Source organism: Aulonocara sp. 'chitande type north' Nkhata Bay, linkage group LG3 (assembly GCF_057382095.1).
Source record: "Aulonocara sp. 'chitande type north' Nkhata Bay isolate Kocher_YH1m ecotype deep benthic linkage group LG3, A_spYH_male_GT1.1, whole genome shotgun sequence".
Lineage (NCBI taxonomy): Eukaryota > Metazoa > Chordata > Actinopteri > Cichliformes > Cichlidae > Aulonocara > Aulonocara sp. 'chitande type north' Nkhata Bay.
The window spans coordinates 47,348,680-47,365,746 of NC_141346.1; the positions used below are offsets into that span (position 1 = coordinate 47,348,680).

Sequence of the window (17,067 nt, forward strand, 5' to 3'; positions counted from 1 at the left end):
ACAATGAACTGTCCTTTTAATGCTGCGAACATTACGGGCTCTTACCGAGACTAACAGTGAGTATTTGTTTTGCTGGACACGTGAGTGATCTGTGCTTGATGTACATCATTGATTATCTGCTCTGTGTGATCTGTTGCAGAGCCTAAAAATAAATGAGCTTATTGAATAAAAAGGGTTCAGACAGAGTTAATGGCTCAGTACCACTGGCATCACGTTACCGTACACTGGAGAAGGCATGGTAAAACATATGACATTACAAAGATGCACTATTTTATGTAATGATGAGGGGGGGAAGTGTACGAGAAAAAGAGATGGTTTTCAAAGTGAAAGAAAGAAGAGACACATGAGAGGTCCTTTTATAAAGGCTGGATGTGTAATTAGCTTTAAATTAAAGTTAAACATACACAGTCAACAACAGTCTTTGCATACATTTGGTCTATGACCAGATGCTCCTAAGCAGCATGTGTATGCACGTTTTGTCCTATTATCACTTGATGAGGGAATTAATCAGTGACACGTGCTTGCATTATTTTGGTTTATGACCACCTGGACAGTGTTTCACTGCCAGAAGTAATGACTCATAACACAAACACACAGTCCAAATCAGAAAGAACTGCATGAAGGCAGCGCAAGGTCAAAGTCTTCCTGTTGAAATGTTCAGCCTCAGTTCAGTCACTCTCCTATAGAGACCTCTTGGTCCGACGAAGACACCGCACCGCCCTCTTTCTTCAGAGTTTTCAGGCATTTGTCGAGCCTTTTGATGCAGACCGTCACATCTTCTCGAGTGATACCCACAGCGGAGGCAGCGTTGAGGTAAGGACAGGGGTACGACTCCGAGTGGGACATAAACCCGCGAAACGTGTGTCCGCTTACGGTCTGCTCCTTGCCCAGTGGTATCACCCTGGAAACACGAGTGAACATAGTAACACAGAGCAATGGGATTTTAACAATAATGTAAAAAACAACAAAAATAACCTCTTTATTTTATGCAATATTTACCGCAGATCAACATGTCTCACAAATAAAACCAACACTGCAATGTACACTCATGGGCCACTTAATTAGGTACACCTGTTCAAGTGCTTCTTAAAGCAAATATCTAATCAGCCAGTCACATGGCAGAAACTCAGAGAATTTAGGAAGAAGGCCTGGTGAAGTTCAAACTCTGCATCAGAACTGGGAAGAATGGTGATTTAAGATGCTTTGAATGTGACGTGTTTGCCGGTGCCAGATGGGCTGGTCTGAGTATTTCAGAAACTGCTGATCTGCTGGAATCTTCCCACACAACCATACGCCCAACATTCAGATGGTAGGGTCAGAATTTGTCATAAACAACATGATCCATCCTGCTTTGTTCAGGCAGCTGGTGGTGGTTTCTTGGCATACTTTGGGCCGCTTAGTACCAAATAAGCATTGTTTAAAAACTTTAGCTTACAATAAGTATTGTTGCTGACCACGTGAATCCCTTTAGGATCACAGTGTGCAGGACCCATCTTCTGAGGGCTGCTTACAACACGTCATGAAGCTCAAATAATCTCAAACTGAGTTCTTGAACATGAAAATGAGCTGAGCTCAGAGTCCCCAGATCTCAATCCAACAGAGCACCTTTGAAATGTGCTGGACCAGGATGTGCGGGGACTTCACCTGGTTTCAACTGCAATACTGTAAATAATAATCGTGGCCATAAATTCTGGCAAGGTTTCACCACTGTCAGCAGAGTTTAGACTCACTTTAATGTGAAATCAATTACTGCCCAGCTATAAGGACTGTGCACGCAGCACAATGGCAGCAGAATGCACTAATCAGATGAAGATCTCTATTAATCTCTTCAGCTGGAGAAGAGAAAAGCTCACTACTGATGTGAAAATCCAAAGCCGGGTGCCTCCCATTCATGTTTGGCTCTGAGAGCATTTCATTTAATGCCACGTCCACAGCTGCAAACTGTTCACGAAACTCAAATCTTAAACATTTCTTTTCTTTTATGAAAACACAACATGCTCAGGACGTACAAGGCTAAAACATTTGACTACACTTCACACTAGGACCTTGGAAAAATCCAACTGGGAGCATTAAATTCCAAACAACACTATAAACAATCGTGACAGAATGACCCAAATAAATCTTTTATTCTGGATATATAAAATATTTAGATTAGCTCTCATGCACGATTGAAAACTATAAAGAGAAAAAACACAAAATGAAATGTGCGGGGGTGGTGGGGGCCATGCTCCTAATTTGAAATTGTGTATTTATGCAGATCCATCGATTCATGTGACAGAGTGAGAACGAAACAGTTAAAAACTGACAAATCCTCCTCACTAATGCTGCTGCTTTCAGAGCTGGTGCCCGCTGCCCCAGAGGAGACCACATCCTTCAACATCTAATGGAAACATCCTGTTTTATTTAGGATGCGGCTGTGATAGGAAGGGCTGTCTTAATTTTCTAAAGTAGTTTCCGCTGCTCAGTATTCAGCAGATCCATCTGCCTGATTGCTGATTTTGCCGAGCAAAATGCAACATCTTTCTAAACCCACTCAAACACACACACACACTCCCCTATCCTGTTATTCTCTCTCTCCCCCCTCCATGTCCATTTCCAGGCCACATCATCAACATGGCCTTACCTGGCTCCTGACACTTGTCGGGTGAACAACATGGATCCTAGCTGAGTCACCGCCTTGTCGCTGTTGGCCTGGAGACCATCTAGAGACATGGCTGGAAGAGAGAGGAGCATAGTGAAGTCAGTAAACATCTGAGACCAAACGCAAAGCCAGAAAGACTTACGCCATTTCAGAAAAGCAGAGTGAGGATCAATTGATACCCAACCAGCAGCTTACCCAGAGAAATGGGGTTGTGCAGGGTGTGAAGCAACCTCTCCCCGTGTGCAGAAGCCAGACTCTTCAGCTGCTCAGCCAGGAACGAATAAATCTCCTGCACACCATGCCGATACACACGAGAAGGATGAAGACACAGAACAACACACAAGATCTATAAATAGCACTACAATACTCCTTTTTGCATACAGACACAGGCTTACTTTAACAGCAGCAGCAGCCTTGGTTTTATTGCTAATCAAGCAAATCTTCCAACAAAGCAGGTGGATGCATGACCAAACTCTTCCCTATTTGCCTGACCCTGTATGTGTGTCTGTTTCAGTCTAAGCTTCAGTACAAGCACTATGTTCATTTCCTGTCCAGCTTGTTCTTAACACATCCACCTCTGGGATCAATTAGAGAGGCCAGGAGAGTAAAAGAAGAGGACTGCAGGCTCTTAAACACAGTTTTTGATATTCACATGCTTCAAATACGCTGATTAAGCACCGAGAGTCTCAGAGCAGCGTGTGGAAGACTGAAATAGAACGATGATGTTCAGGACACAAACGTTCAAACAGGGAAGCTACACGACAACTAAACACAGTGCGTTTGTTGCTAGCTACCAGCTCCAGATTCCCCAAAGAAGCTCTTTTCACTGCGTCTGTGTGTGTGAGCGAGGGCACACTCTGCTGACTCATACTGTCCTTGTTTGAAAGCATCAAGAGGGAAAATATTTTCCCTGTCAAGAGTCAAACACAAACAGCATTTCAATGATGTCAAGTGTCTCTAAGTGTCCATTGTCCTCTAATAACAAAGGATGACTTTATTATGCTGCAGGAGGAGAACAGCGTAAGTGGTGGTGAGAGTGCAGGACAATAAGTTTGTGTTTGTGACGAGTCAAAGGCCGCCCCGACTAAAACAAAAGCACGCGCATCACCCGTTTCTTCTTTTCATTATGCAGACATTATCTAAACCGGTGGTACACACGAGGCAGTAAATGAACCTAAACAGATGAAACGCTTGAATTATTAAAAGCTCGTGATTCTGGGAGAGACGTCCTGCAGACTCTATGGGGAAAAAAATGGTTCTGTACATTAATTATGCATAAAGTGGACCGAGAGGAATCAATAAGCTCTGATGGTGTGTCGGGTCAGGCAAGAAGCCACAGGAATCTCCTAGGTATACATTTCAGCTACGGATTAGGTTGTACACCGATATCCCACTTTGAGTATTGTATGGCATCATTTTTAAATACGTGTAATTTCTGTATATGAATCCGGGGTAATTTCTAAAAAAAACTTCTACTTTAAAGTGTTATTCCTTTTCGAGTTTCTGTGCTCTGAGTGTGAGGACAAACAGATTCTCTCAGTTGCAGCACATTTACAGCGCAGCAGCAGTTTAGAGGAGAGAGAATGCTGCAGTGCCGATCATCTAAAGAGGAGGATGCTGCATTGTGAGTAACTCTGCTTTAAAGCAGGAAGCCACCAGGGGAGGTTTTCTCAAACTCTCAAAGAATCAATTTTATCTTTCTATAGTGGACTCCTTCCTTCACAGAGCTCACTACACACAAGTCCACAGTCTCTATCATCAGTGAGAACGCAGGTGAAGCAAAAAAGGACACACACACAGAAAACTGTAACATCTAGCCAACTGCAACTCAATACAACTTATATAAGTTATTGCCATTTTTAGTAGGAAAGACGCTGACACGGCACAGAGACATATTCAGACCGACTACAATATACACCTGATACTCCTGCAGTCCCATAATGTTCTCATCATACATGTTGGAAACATCCAGCAGACATAACAGCCACGTTTAACTAAGTGAGGAACTATTTTTAGCCGTATAAAAAGGTGACGTGTGCACCACTCTCACCTTTCTTTCTGACAAGTATTTCTTATAGCCACAGACTCCCAGCGTGAGAAGGGTAATGAGGACGTCGAGGGAAGGTGAGGCTGATGCTCTCCCTGGAAGAGAAGCCAGAAGCTGCTGTCAAACTGAACTAGAAGCTTGTTATTAATGTTTAACAACAATCCAATTTGACTTACACAGATGAGGATAAAATTATTAGCCCCCTGACAGGATTTAAACATAACATAACATTTCTAAACACACTAGATTTCTGTTTGCACACAACAACAGAGTTTCTTCACACAGTACACAAGAAGCCCGGCAGAGGTAGGAAGGAAAACATTTCAAAGACTCTTGAAAGAAAATTAGAGAGATGTGTCTAAAATGCCCCAGAACAGCTGCTGACACATTGGTGAATGAGTTAGCCGGCTTGTGCTTCACGCATCCACCTCTGGGATCAATTAGAAAGGGCAGGAGAGTAAAAGAAGATGAGTGCAGGCTTTTAAACACGGTTTTTGACATTCATATGCTTCAAATACGCTGTTAAGCATCAAGAGCCTCAGAGCAGTGTGTCGAGGACTGTAGAAGGGCGATGGAGCTCAGGACACAGACGTCCAGGCAGGGAAGCTGCACGACAACTAAACGCAGAGTCTTTGTTGACCTCGAGATTTCAGACAGAGAAAATCTCCACGTTGTCAGAAGAGTCACATTCAAGCCAGACTGGACTATCCCAACAATAGCCTGGAGGAGGACTATGCATACTGGAAGCTGTTTTGGCTGCAGAGACGCTGCTCGTGTTTGGAGGGAGAGGCATACGACCCAAAGAACAGTCCCCAAAGTGAAACACGGTGGTGGGAGTATTTTGCTGCGGGGACGCTGCAATGTGTCTGGAACTGTGATCTCATCAGGGTGGCAGGAAAAAAACCTCAAGCAGTCAGCATCGCTTTGACTTCCAGCACAACAACAAATCAAAACATACGTCACTCCTGACTGGCCTGCATAAAGCCCTGAGTTGAATCCCACTGGAGTATCGGGTAATAAGTTTGACCCTGATAGTTTGAGGTTTTGGTGAAATAATTTAGTGTCTTTTTGACAAGTAAAGAAACTAAAAACCGAAAATAAAATAAGACGCTTGCCGGGGTTACTGAGGGTTCATCGGTCTGATTGCTGGCGGGATGAACCTAAAGTGTTTTGAATGCAAAGTCCTGTGCATTTCTACAGCGGGCCTGGTGTCATTTTTCTATGAGCTGGTATAACTCCAGTTCAGATTTGGCCTGACAGAAAAGAAAATGTGTAACAGTATACCCACAGATGACAGTTAGTGGAAGGTATCAGAGCTGGACACTTTCCAAGCACTGACAGAAGCTCAACTGCAGCATGAGAAAATTAAACAAATAAACCAAAGTGAAAAGCTGGCTTAGGCAGATTCCGATTAGTCACACAGAGCAGTGCACAGTCTTACTGCTGCTTTCTGAGAGTTACCCAAAATGTTTAAAAAGCACGTCAATGAACTTCTCTAGATATTATCTGATGGCAGTGACAACACAGTTGTCCAGTGCAGCTGGTTTAAACATTGGCCTTTAACCTCCCAGTTCCCTCGTGCAAAGTTCATACCATCTCTGATTGGATGGATTTGTGACAGTGTGAGAACAGTGCAGGTAGGATTGTAGCGAATTCAGTTACCATGGGGACATCAACAGTCCCAATGAAATGCACCCCAGTTTCAGCGATGATGGTTAAAATGCACTAGTGGTGAGATTTTGTTAGAAATCATGGATCTAACATTTAGAACGGGAACAATGCGGTTGCCTTTGCAGTCTCGGGTCAAGAAGAAAAAGTAGGAAAGAGGGAAATTTGTGCTGAAAAGGTTTGAAGTTAAACAAACAACAACAAAAAAGAACAAAAACAACAACAAGACCCTGTTTCTTCATACTACATCAGTTATCCCATTTTATAGCCCAGTGCCTCTCGATGGACTGTGGACTTTTTTTTCATTTCCAATTCCTGTAATATATTTATTATTAAACATTTACATGTTAACAAGTCCTCAAAGCTAATAGAGAAACGACGGGGACTTTACTGCTTTATGATTGTAGCACCCTGAACAAGGAAATCAACAAAAGATCAAGAATAAAATGCTTGATTGCAGCCCTGCGTGTTAATCAGAGTAGGGCACAATAAACACAAAGTGGGCTGCAGGATTTTTATGTTTGTGAACAGTCATCTTATGTTTAAGCATGAAAACGAATCATTCAAACATTTTCATGCTTTATTACCAATTTACTAAAATATGGCAGTGCATAAAAACTAAAAACTGTGCTCTACACTTTGAAACTTTCAAAACATTTGCTTTTATGTAAATACACAAATCTGCATGGGTACACATGCCCACCTGGTTATTGTTTCATACCAGTGAGCGTTAACACTCACCTGGGTACATCTTGCTTATCTCCTGTATGAACGACTCATCAAAGCCTGCAATTATAGCACCACCTACTGGAACCATAAAGTTCTTGTCCAGGCTCTGTACAAAGGCATCGATTCTTCCCACACGAGCGCCCTGATGACAGACAATCCGAGAAAATCACATCGTAGCATTCAAAGGTGAGCTCCAGATCAACTTGCTACATGCACTGTGCAGTGAAGAGTGTTGATACCTGTTGAATGAGGTGCATGCATTTGGACGACTGTACGCCATATGCATTGTTAACTATGTGGGGGATGTCATGCTTGCTGCAGAGAGATGACAGCTCCTCAAGCCTGCAAGACCCCAAAACAAACAGTATTCGAAATGGTGCATACCTTATTCCCACACCATGAGCCAAAACAAGCAACATACATTATGTTTCCTTTGAAAGTAAGAAATCCTGCAGGAAGCCTACATCAACACATACATAACATGACATAATAAAACCTGAGGGCATGAATGAAAGCTTACAAGACCTGTCAGGGACCCGTGGGGCGAAGCAAGAAGTCGTTGAATGAACACACAGGATATTTTCAGCTCCGAGCTCTTCAATCTTGCGTTCAACTGCTTCCAAATCTGTCCGCAGCTCATCACCCTCGAGCACATTCTCCACGACCACAGGTTCAAAGCCTGAGAAAACAGTAATGTCTTAATGTAAGCAAACGATTTAAAGATGGCAATAAAGTGAAACACTTTCACAATTAATCTGAACCCTTCAAGATCCATGACATTTCAAACACAGACGTGCTCGCTGATCAGGATGTAAGGTTGACAGGACACTGGATACGAGTCATATGGTCACCTGCTGTGATCATAGACTTGAAACAGGACTTCTGGTCGATGCGAGGCCAAATGATGTAGCGAGCTTTGGGTCTCCTGTGACGAAGGGTCAGAAAGCAGAGAGTCAAACTCATCCCTGTAGCCATGGGTACCACGAAGCAGCTGGCCACACTCCGGACGCCTGTAACGCACAAGCAGCAGACAACTGAAAATAAGACTTCGAAACCTTTCGTTAATTCTACATAAAGACTTCCATACACTTTACCAAGTGGACATTTGGGAGGAAAAGGCAAAATTTAACATCTAGCTTATCACAAATACTAGTGTAACTGATAAGAGCTACACACCTGCAAGCTTTAAAACATCCAGGACAACTGAGTTGGTCAGTTTGTTAAGCAGACTGGATCCTGCAGCTTTAGGCTGAATAGCAGCGATGTCACCTGACCGGCCGATGCCGTGGATCAGCCTAGACAAAACAGCTGGATGTCACAACACGAGCAGTTAAACGACCTCCTAAACTCCGTGATGAGCGCAAAGCTGACATTTCACAGCCCAGTGTAATAAATCTGCGTGCAAGGCCAATTTAAAAAAAACCCACAGATACAGGTGAGGACAGAATTATTAGCTCCCCTATGAAACATCCTTGTTTTATTAAGTATTTTGAAAGCCCAGGTAAACAGAGCAAGCAATTTATTTTTTTCCTTCTTTTGTTAAACGCAGCATTTTCAAACATCCTGTTTTACTTTGGACGCTCATGTTACTTTGCACAAATAAATAAAATCATTATCCATCTCCTGCAACAAATCCTTTTCTCTAAACTTATTGTTTTTGGAATGATGCTTTTTCAAGTGACAGCTCAAACTCTGACGTTTTTATACTGTATGTAAATTGGAAGAAAACTTTCAGTTTTACCTTGATTTTACAAGCAGTGAGCGTTACAAAGTTAAAGCACATTCTTGATTTTCAGGGGGCTAATAATATTCACCCCGGTAAAGTTTGTTTACTGAAGAAAACTTCAGATAAATGCTACATTGAAAATCACTTGTTCTGTTAAAAAGGCCAATTACATTTCATAAGGGGGCTAATAATTTTGTCCTTATCTGTATATCAGTATAGGTGCTTTTACCTCGTTACAAACAAACTGCAACAAAATCTATTAGAATTACAAAAGGTTTTGCACTTATTATTCATGAAATGTGTTCAAAAAGCAAACATAAGTCTTTTTAAACTAATAACACACAAAAAGTTTTCATGTCTTTATCAAACACAGTAAATTTCAGTTAGCCGTTCCCCAAAAGCAACCTGGAATCAAGTGTTCCTGTTAAGGAAATGAGGTCTGAAGTGTGTATAGCACAGCTCCCCCAATTCTCCCTAGGATCACACCAAGTTTGGAGGTGACAAAGAATCACAACAAAACTGCAGAGCAACGTGTAAGCCTCATAAAATACATTTTAAAAGATAACTTTAGGAAAAGAAAAGCTTGGTGCACGCAATAAAACAATTGAACAAAACACACAGAGGCTGAAACAAAGAAAATCATGGTTTTGGAACGGCTGAGTCAGCATCCTGACCTCAAACCAATTTATGGCTGACGGTCAGACCCATGTGGATGATGACACAGATTTTGTAGTTTTGCCTCTATATACCACCACAGTGACAATCAGAGTGTCAGTTAACTTTAGACGTTTAACTTTAATTCAAGGGGTTTAACAAAAAATGTGGTATCTGTTCACTGGAACTCTTAATGTCAAAGATGTGGAAAATCTTTTTCTTTATTTTTAGCTGTCATTCAACAATCTGTCACACTCTTAGAAAGAAGCCATGCACTGATCACCCCAGCAACACCAAAAGGCCTTAAAGAGCACAGACTTTAATTAGGAAATATTTCAAATTCTTTTCATAGCTAAGAAAAAAACTTCACAACTTCAAGTCAAATGAAAAACACTCAAGGAGGTAGGCATATCGTTGACAAAGTCCAAAATCAAGAGATGCATTTATGAACAGAAATATGGAGGGTTTACAGTGATGTGCTGCTGGTTACACTCAAGAATGGGAAGAACAGACTTTACAAGAAAGCATCTAACAGAGCCTGCACGGACATGGAGAAAATCCTGGGACAGATGAAACCAGCATGTACGGCAGAGTAGCAGTACTGTACTGCATAGCTGCCAAAGGAATCGAGTACGTAACATTGCAAATAGATGTTGAATCAATGCACACTGCAAAAGCAACCAAGAGTTTTTCATGGCAAAGAAACTGGATATTCCTAAATCGCCAAGGTGGTCATCTGATCGTAGCCCAACAGAGCAGCTTTTCAGTTACTTAAGCACAAACTGAAGGTGGCTGAGGTAAAGGCCTGACCGAGAAGAGAAGACCATGTCCATGGCTTTTACACTTCATCCAGTCACTGTTGGCAAAAGATTTTAATCCAACTATTTCCTAAACAGTTAAAGCAAAGTATTTAAAATACTTTTTTTAAATTAAAAATGAAAGTTTTAACTTCAATCACATCTTGATTGTCTTATTTAAAATCCACTGTGGTGATGTACGTAGGCAACATAAAAAAGTGTGTCTCCAAGTGTGACAGAGATGGGCGCAGAGTGTGTTTTTCTTCCAACTATTCTAAATCAGAATCGCTTTAAGCACAATCCTGCACTACGAAATATTTGTCGTAGAGACAAAACAACAACAACAAAAGATCCGCTTGCTTTTTATCTGCCTCACAATCCATCACTCGGGGTTTAAAAGTGAATCGCTAATAACGCATAAGGCCTGGCGGGCAAACTTGAACCTGTAATGTCGTCTTGCCACAAGGCTGGATGCCACCCGGCCTTCTCTCTCTCCTACTCCACAGTTACCCAAGAAGTTGTTGCTGTCCATCACAGCTAGCTCGCTGAGGAAGAGCTCAACAGTGCTCTCGCTCCATCCCTCCTCGGGACACTTTCCCTGCAACACACACAACATGAAAGAGGAAGTGTCTTCACTGCAGTGGTATGAGGAAACAAAATAAAGCTTTGAGCGTACTTGTTCCAGTAACTGTCTGATGAGTTGCTCATGGCCACGGCGAGCCTGCGATCCCTGACGGATGTAGGAAGGTGACACAATCTTCTCGCTCAGGTTAAAGTTGTCGCTGTTCATCTGTGTTAAACACACAACTTTGTGGTAAGTCAGTGCAGTGGGTGTCCAAACCGTTCTACAAATGCTTATTTCACAAAATTAACCAATAGGGGAAAATAAGATAAGATAAGATAAGATAAGATAGAACTTTATTAATCCCTCGGGTGGGTTCCTCTGGGAAATTCGACTTCCAAAAAAAGCACAGCAACAACCGAAGTTACAGTTACAGAATTGTTATATATATATATATATATATATGTACACACACACACACACACACATACACACATATATAAATACAGAGACAAATATAAATAAAATATACAAAGGGGATAAATAGAATAAATAGGAATAAAAAATAAAAATACAAGTGAATTGCACATTTCAAGTATTGAGTCTATTGCACTGTTGACTATTTACAAAAAGTATTGCACAAGGTATTGTACAGTGAGGTGAAGAGGCACTACAGCTTAGTTGTTCCCCCCTCCTTTGTCCTCCTTTGTCCTCCTGTTTCCCCTCCCTCTCCCCTCCAGAGAGGAGTTAAACAGTCTGATGGCGTGTGGGACAAAGGAGTTTTTAAGTCTGTTAGTTCTTGTCTTGGGGAGAAGCAACCTGTCACTGAACAGACTCTTCTGATTGTTTATGGCCGTGTGCAGAGGATGCCCAGCATTGTTCATAATGTCCAGCAGTTTCTTTAATGTCCTTTTCTCTGCCACTGTCACCAGAGTGTCCAGCTTCATGCCGACCACAGAGCTAGCCTTCCTGATCAGTTTTTCCAGCCTGGATGAGTCCCTCTTTGCTGTGCTGCTCCCCCAGCACACCACAGCATAGAAAAGTACTCCAGCAACCACCGACTGGTAAAACATCCTCAGGAGCTTCCTGCAGATGTTAAAAGACCTCAGCCTCCTGAGGAAGTACAGTCGGCTTTGGGCTTTTTTATACAGGTACTCTGTGTTGCATGACCAGTCCAGTTTATTGTCCACCCACAGCCCGAGGTACTTGTACTTGTTGACCACCTCCACCTCCTCCCCCTCTATCTGAACCGGCAGTGGACCTTCTCTGGACCTCCCGAAGTCCACAACCAGTTCCTTAGTCTTTGAGGTGTTGAGTTGCAGGTGGTTTGTGTGACTCCATGCGACAAAGTTCCTCACCAGACTTCTGTACTCCTCTTCCCGATCATCCCAGATACACCCCATGATGGCCGTGTCATCTGAAAACTTCTGAATGTGGCATAATTCAGAGTTGTAGCAGAAGTCAGAGGTGTACAGGGTGAAGAGAAGAGGGGACAGCACAGTTCCCTGTGGTGCTCCTGTGCTGCTGACCACTGTGTCAGACGTGATGTCCTTCAGCCTGACGTACTGTGGTCTGTCGGTGAGGTAGTCGGAGATCCAAGCCACCAGGCAGGGGTCCACCTCCATCCTGTTCAGTTTTTCCTGAAGCATACAGGGCCGGATGGTATTAAAGGCACTGGAAAAGTCAAGAAACAGTATCCTGACCGTGCCTTTTCCCCCATCCAGGTGTGAGTGGGCTCTGTGTAGGAGGTACAGGATGGCATCCTCCACTCCGACACCCGCCTTGTATGCAAACTGTAGTGGGTCCTGGGCATGTTGTACCTGTGGTCGGAGGAGGTTGAGGAAGAGCCGCTCTAGAGTCTTCATAAGATGTGACGTCAGTGCCACCGGTCGGAAGTCATTCAGCTCATTGGGCTGGTTCTTTTTGGGGACCGGGACGATGCAGGATGTCTTCCATAGGGCGGGCATTCTCCCCAGTCGCAGACTGAGGTTGAAGACTCGTTGTAGCGGCTCCCCAAGTTCAGCAGCACACGCCTTAAGCATCCTAGGACACACCTTGTCTGGGCCTGCTGCCTTTCTGGGGCGAAGCTTCCTCAGTTGTCTCCTGACCTGATCCACTGTGACACTGGGAGGTGTTTGGGAGGAGGGGAGGGGGGGAGATGTCTTGCTGCTGAGAGAGGGATTGGAGGAGGGGGGTGTCATGGTGTCAGGAAGGGGGGGAAGCGAGGGAGGCAGGAGAGTGGGGAGAGGACTCTGTAGTGAAGGTGAGGGTGGGGGGGTTGTGGGCTGGTCAAACCTGTTGAAGAAGTTGTTGAGTTCGTTTGCCTTCTCCACAGTCCCCCCCGCTGTGCTTTTCTTGGTGTTGTGGCCTGTGATGGTTTTCACACCATTCCAGACCTCCCTCATATTGTTCCTCTCCAACTTCTGCTCCACCTTCCTCCTGTAGGTGTCCTTTGCTTCCCTCAGGCAGCGTTTCACCTCCCGCTGTGCTGCTTTCATCTCCTCCTTCACTTTGCTCCTGAAAGCCTTCTTCTTCATGTTGAGGACAGCTTTGACTTCCTGTGTTACCCACGGTTTGTTATTAGGATAACACCGTACCGTCTTAGCAGGGGCGACCGTGTCCACACAAAAGTTGAGGTAGTCTGTAAGACAGTGTGTCGCCCCCTCTATGTCCTCACCATGTGGGCTCAGGAGCACATCCCAGTCTGTGGTGTCATAGCAGTCTCTCAGAGCATCCTCCTTTTCTGGGGTCCATCTCCGGATAAATAATAACATTTATGAAAAGTGAAAAGGTTTGAAATCTTTCACTTTTGCTTCAAGCTTTGACAAAATCGTCTGTTTATGTTCATAAAGGCCAAACTGCGGTAATGTGGCTTCTTCCTGTTGTAGGAGCAAAGCACTCCTCAGTTTCCGTTCCTTCACACTGGCACCAAGGATGTGTTTTTACTGTAACTCTTAACTTTCGCGATCATTAGGTAAGTTTACTAATTATTATCGCACGAAGCTCATGACGAACTGCTCATTCAATGTTTTATAAAGGGACAGGTTTGTTAAAAATGCCAAAGTTACACCAGACCTTTTTACCAACGCATCCCTAAATTTTATCTTAGCGCCCCTAAAAATAACCGTATTAATAACATATTTTAATATTATTAGACATCTTTTTCTAAGGTTATATTCCGAAAAACGTCTATCAGAGACATCAGATTAGAAGGAGAACAGGTTTAAAAGTCCAGCATTCCCAATATTATGATGAAATTCGTGACAGAAAGGAGATGAAGAAGTAATTTCATGACACAAGCCGGCACGGATTTAAAACACCAACTGAAACGTTAGCAAGCAAAAGTGCAAATTTTTCCGATGCTGCAGGGTCATTACCATTAAGTATATTTATTCTCAAAATAGTGTCACAAATGTTAGCTAATATAGTCTAGAATAGAGATGATGAGCCAGTTTTTTTCACTTTGTCAAAGTTTTCTATTCTGGTGGAGCTAAGCTTGTTTATTTAAAGAACTAATTTAAAGAAACTACAGTTTATTATAAATGTAATTTTTTCATGAATTGATAAATGTGTTTTCTAAAATAAATGATTAAAACAAACTAACATATAACTGGATTCTAATGAGAGAAAGTCAAGAGGGCTTTACCTCAGCGGTCCCCAAACCCCCGGGCCACGGACCGGAGTCGTGTGTTACCGGGCCGTGAGAGTTGAGGCTCGGGTGTGAACTTTATCGTTTTCTGGGTCTTTTCCCGTGTTGTAATTGTGTGTCTTATTTTGAAATAAATATTTACGCATTACCACAGTGACCAGAGAGCATTAAGGGGCAGAGAGGGGGATGTTACTCTCAATGTTGTTGGTGCATTTCAGGAGGATGCTGCTAATAAAGTTACACAATTACACAGTGAATTTGCGTTTATTATTATATTTACAAAATACCACAGTTGCTGTCTTGGTCGTATCATTTTATTTTGTTGTATTTATCTGTGACACATTAAAAAAGGTCCGTGAAAATACTGTCTGACATTAAACCGGTTCGTGGCACAAGAAAGGTTGGGGGCCGCTGCTTTACCTCATATATCAGTATCAGTGCAATACTGAATTTGAACATTGCAATTGACATAGATGGATAATTAATATGGATCAGTTTATGCCTTTCACTGGGTTTTAAATACTGTTTCAGTGTTACATGTACTTTTTAATGACAACACAAAGACTAAGAGGAAAATAGAGACAGGGAGTGAGGGCAAAAGCAGGATGATGTCAGTGAAGAGAAACCAATAAGAGCGGATGAGTGACCAAAGTCTACCACGCTGTTATCAAGCCAAGGTACCTTCTGTTTTGCCTGCATTCACTGATTAATGTTTCACATAACTAAGCAGTGTGCTAAATGTGGATTCTTCCAAACCTTTCAGTAACTTATGTCACAATTACTATGTTCATTTACCTTATTTACAGGTAGTGAAATTAAAAGGAAAACTTTTCAGTAGCACACTTGAAATGGGATGCCTAATGCCCTCTGTTGAGTCCTTACAGCAAAATGAGGCTTTGTATTCAAAAACCTGTATGTAAAAGCAACTTTATTATCAGATTGCTTCTTGTACAGGTACATGGAGTGGCAGCCTTTCTGTTAAGAGGCTGAAACAATGTTGTGCATGTTTATCGTCACATGTGCTTTGCAGCAAATCGGTTTCCGCCTTACTCAGGAAAACTCTGGTCACCATGACTGAGCCTTTCCCTCAGGTTTACGGATCCACCCTAAAGCAGGTGCAAGTGAAATGACCTGTTTAAATCACCTGCAATCGTCATCCTTCTAACGAATTGACGATTGCAGTTTATGTCATTATTTATTTTCTTTATAAAATATCTCGTGGTATACGACTCGTGATAGTTACAGCGCTGTATTAACTATATATATCATATATGCATTAACTATTCTTATTTGATTCATGTAAAAATTGCAATATGTAACACTAAATGAATGTTTTCCCCATTAGAAGCCGAGCCCTACCTAAACGTTTGAGCCTAAAACTGTCCCTGTGCTAACTTACTCAGTGCTAGAAGTCTGGTTTCAATCCAGAGTTTGCTTAGGAACAGAGTACAGGCTAGCTCCGCCAAGCTAAGCTAGGCTAAGCTAATGTGTTCCGGGCCGGAAAATAAAACACCGCGCATCTTCGTCAGAGCCGCTCTGGTAACTCACGGTGCGTGCTCTTACCTCGCGGTTTTCCAAAAAATGTCTTCACGTGGACGCCAAACAAACCGCAGACATGTACGCACACATCTGAATGAGAAAGTAGCACACAGACAGACTGCAGGACGCCTTCACGTGACAACCAAGCGTTGCTCACGTGGTCAACGCCGTGCAAAGTCATGCTCCAGCGTGAAGAGAGAAGAGAGGCCGGTCGGTGGCCGCCTGCAGAAATAGAATGTGCAAGCCGGTCAGCTTTAACTTTTATGGCAAATGCTGTTTTTGAGATATATATATATATATATATATATATATATATATATATATATATATATATATATATATATATATATATATATATATATATATATATATATATATATATATATATATATTTTTTTTTTTTTTTTTTTTTTTTTTTTTTTTTTTTATTATCTATTGCTACAGTAAATAAATAAAAACACTTAACTTTATTTGAAAGTTAAGATTTTGGTCAAAGTAAACTTTTAGCAGAAACCAGTAGCTTAAATAAAGTCACAGTTACACACCGTCATTCTTTAAAATATAACTGTGGTTTTTAAACAGACATATAACAACAGACACAGAATAACAGACATATCAGAAAAATAAACAATAAAATTTTTTTTTTAAAAAGCCTGACTGCTAAAAATGTAGAATGTCAACAAAATACAATAAATTTGTTCTACATGCAAATGTTACTGTATACATATTCATTAAAATACACTCTATCACATATATTTCTTATGTATTTTTTATGCACATAAAGGGCAGTGGGAACTTTTACTGTCTGACAGTCTGATTGCTGTTAGGACCTGTGTTATGTTACATTTAACCTTTGCATTCCTTCACACTACTGATGCATTTTGAAATAATATCATATGCCGGTCCTTTAATTTCAGCTCTCAAACAATGTCAAGATATTAGAATTATTTCTAATATTAGCTGAATGAGTAAACTGTGACAGCGTTGCATCAAAATAAGCTGCCACAAATAATTATAAGATCAGGACCAATAATGAGGCACTTTCAAAGTGTGGC

The 17,067-nt window shown here is 41.9% G+C and overlaps 1 protein-coding gene across 2 annotated transcripts; it reads right to left on the bottom strand.

Annotated features, from left to right (window-relative positions):
- Positions 1-47: 47 nt before the first annotated feature.
- sepsecs (Sep (O-phosphoserine) tRNA:Sec (selenocysteine) tRNA synthase) lies at positions 48-16,220 on the bottom strand. 2 transcript variants are annotated; one of them, XM_086283726.1, is made up of 12 exons: positions 16,037-16,217; positions 10,939-11,052; positions 10,706-10,860; positions 8,262-8,380; positions 7,937-8,095; positions 7,611-7,764; positions 7,325-7,427; positions 7,098-7,227; positions 4,692-4,783; positions 2,837-2,930; positions 2,624-2,714; positions 52-901 (listed from the first exon to the last, which is right to left on the bottom strand). In XM_086283726.1, exons 2-12 carry the CDS (start codon positions 11,050-11,052, stop codon positions 673-675), a joined length of 1,440 nt encoding a protein of 479 aa, XP_086139852.1. In that variant the 5' UTR covers positions 16,037-16,217; the 3' UTR covers positions 52-672. The 2 variants fall into 2 exon arrangements, with proteins under 2 accessions (XP_086139846.1, XP_086139852.1); XM_086283720.1 differs by having other exon boundaries at positions 48-901; positions 10,706-11,052; positions 16,037-16,220.
- Between the last annotated feature and the right edge of the window lie 847 nt (positions 16,221-17,067).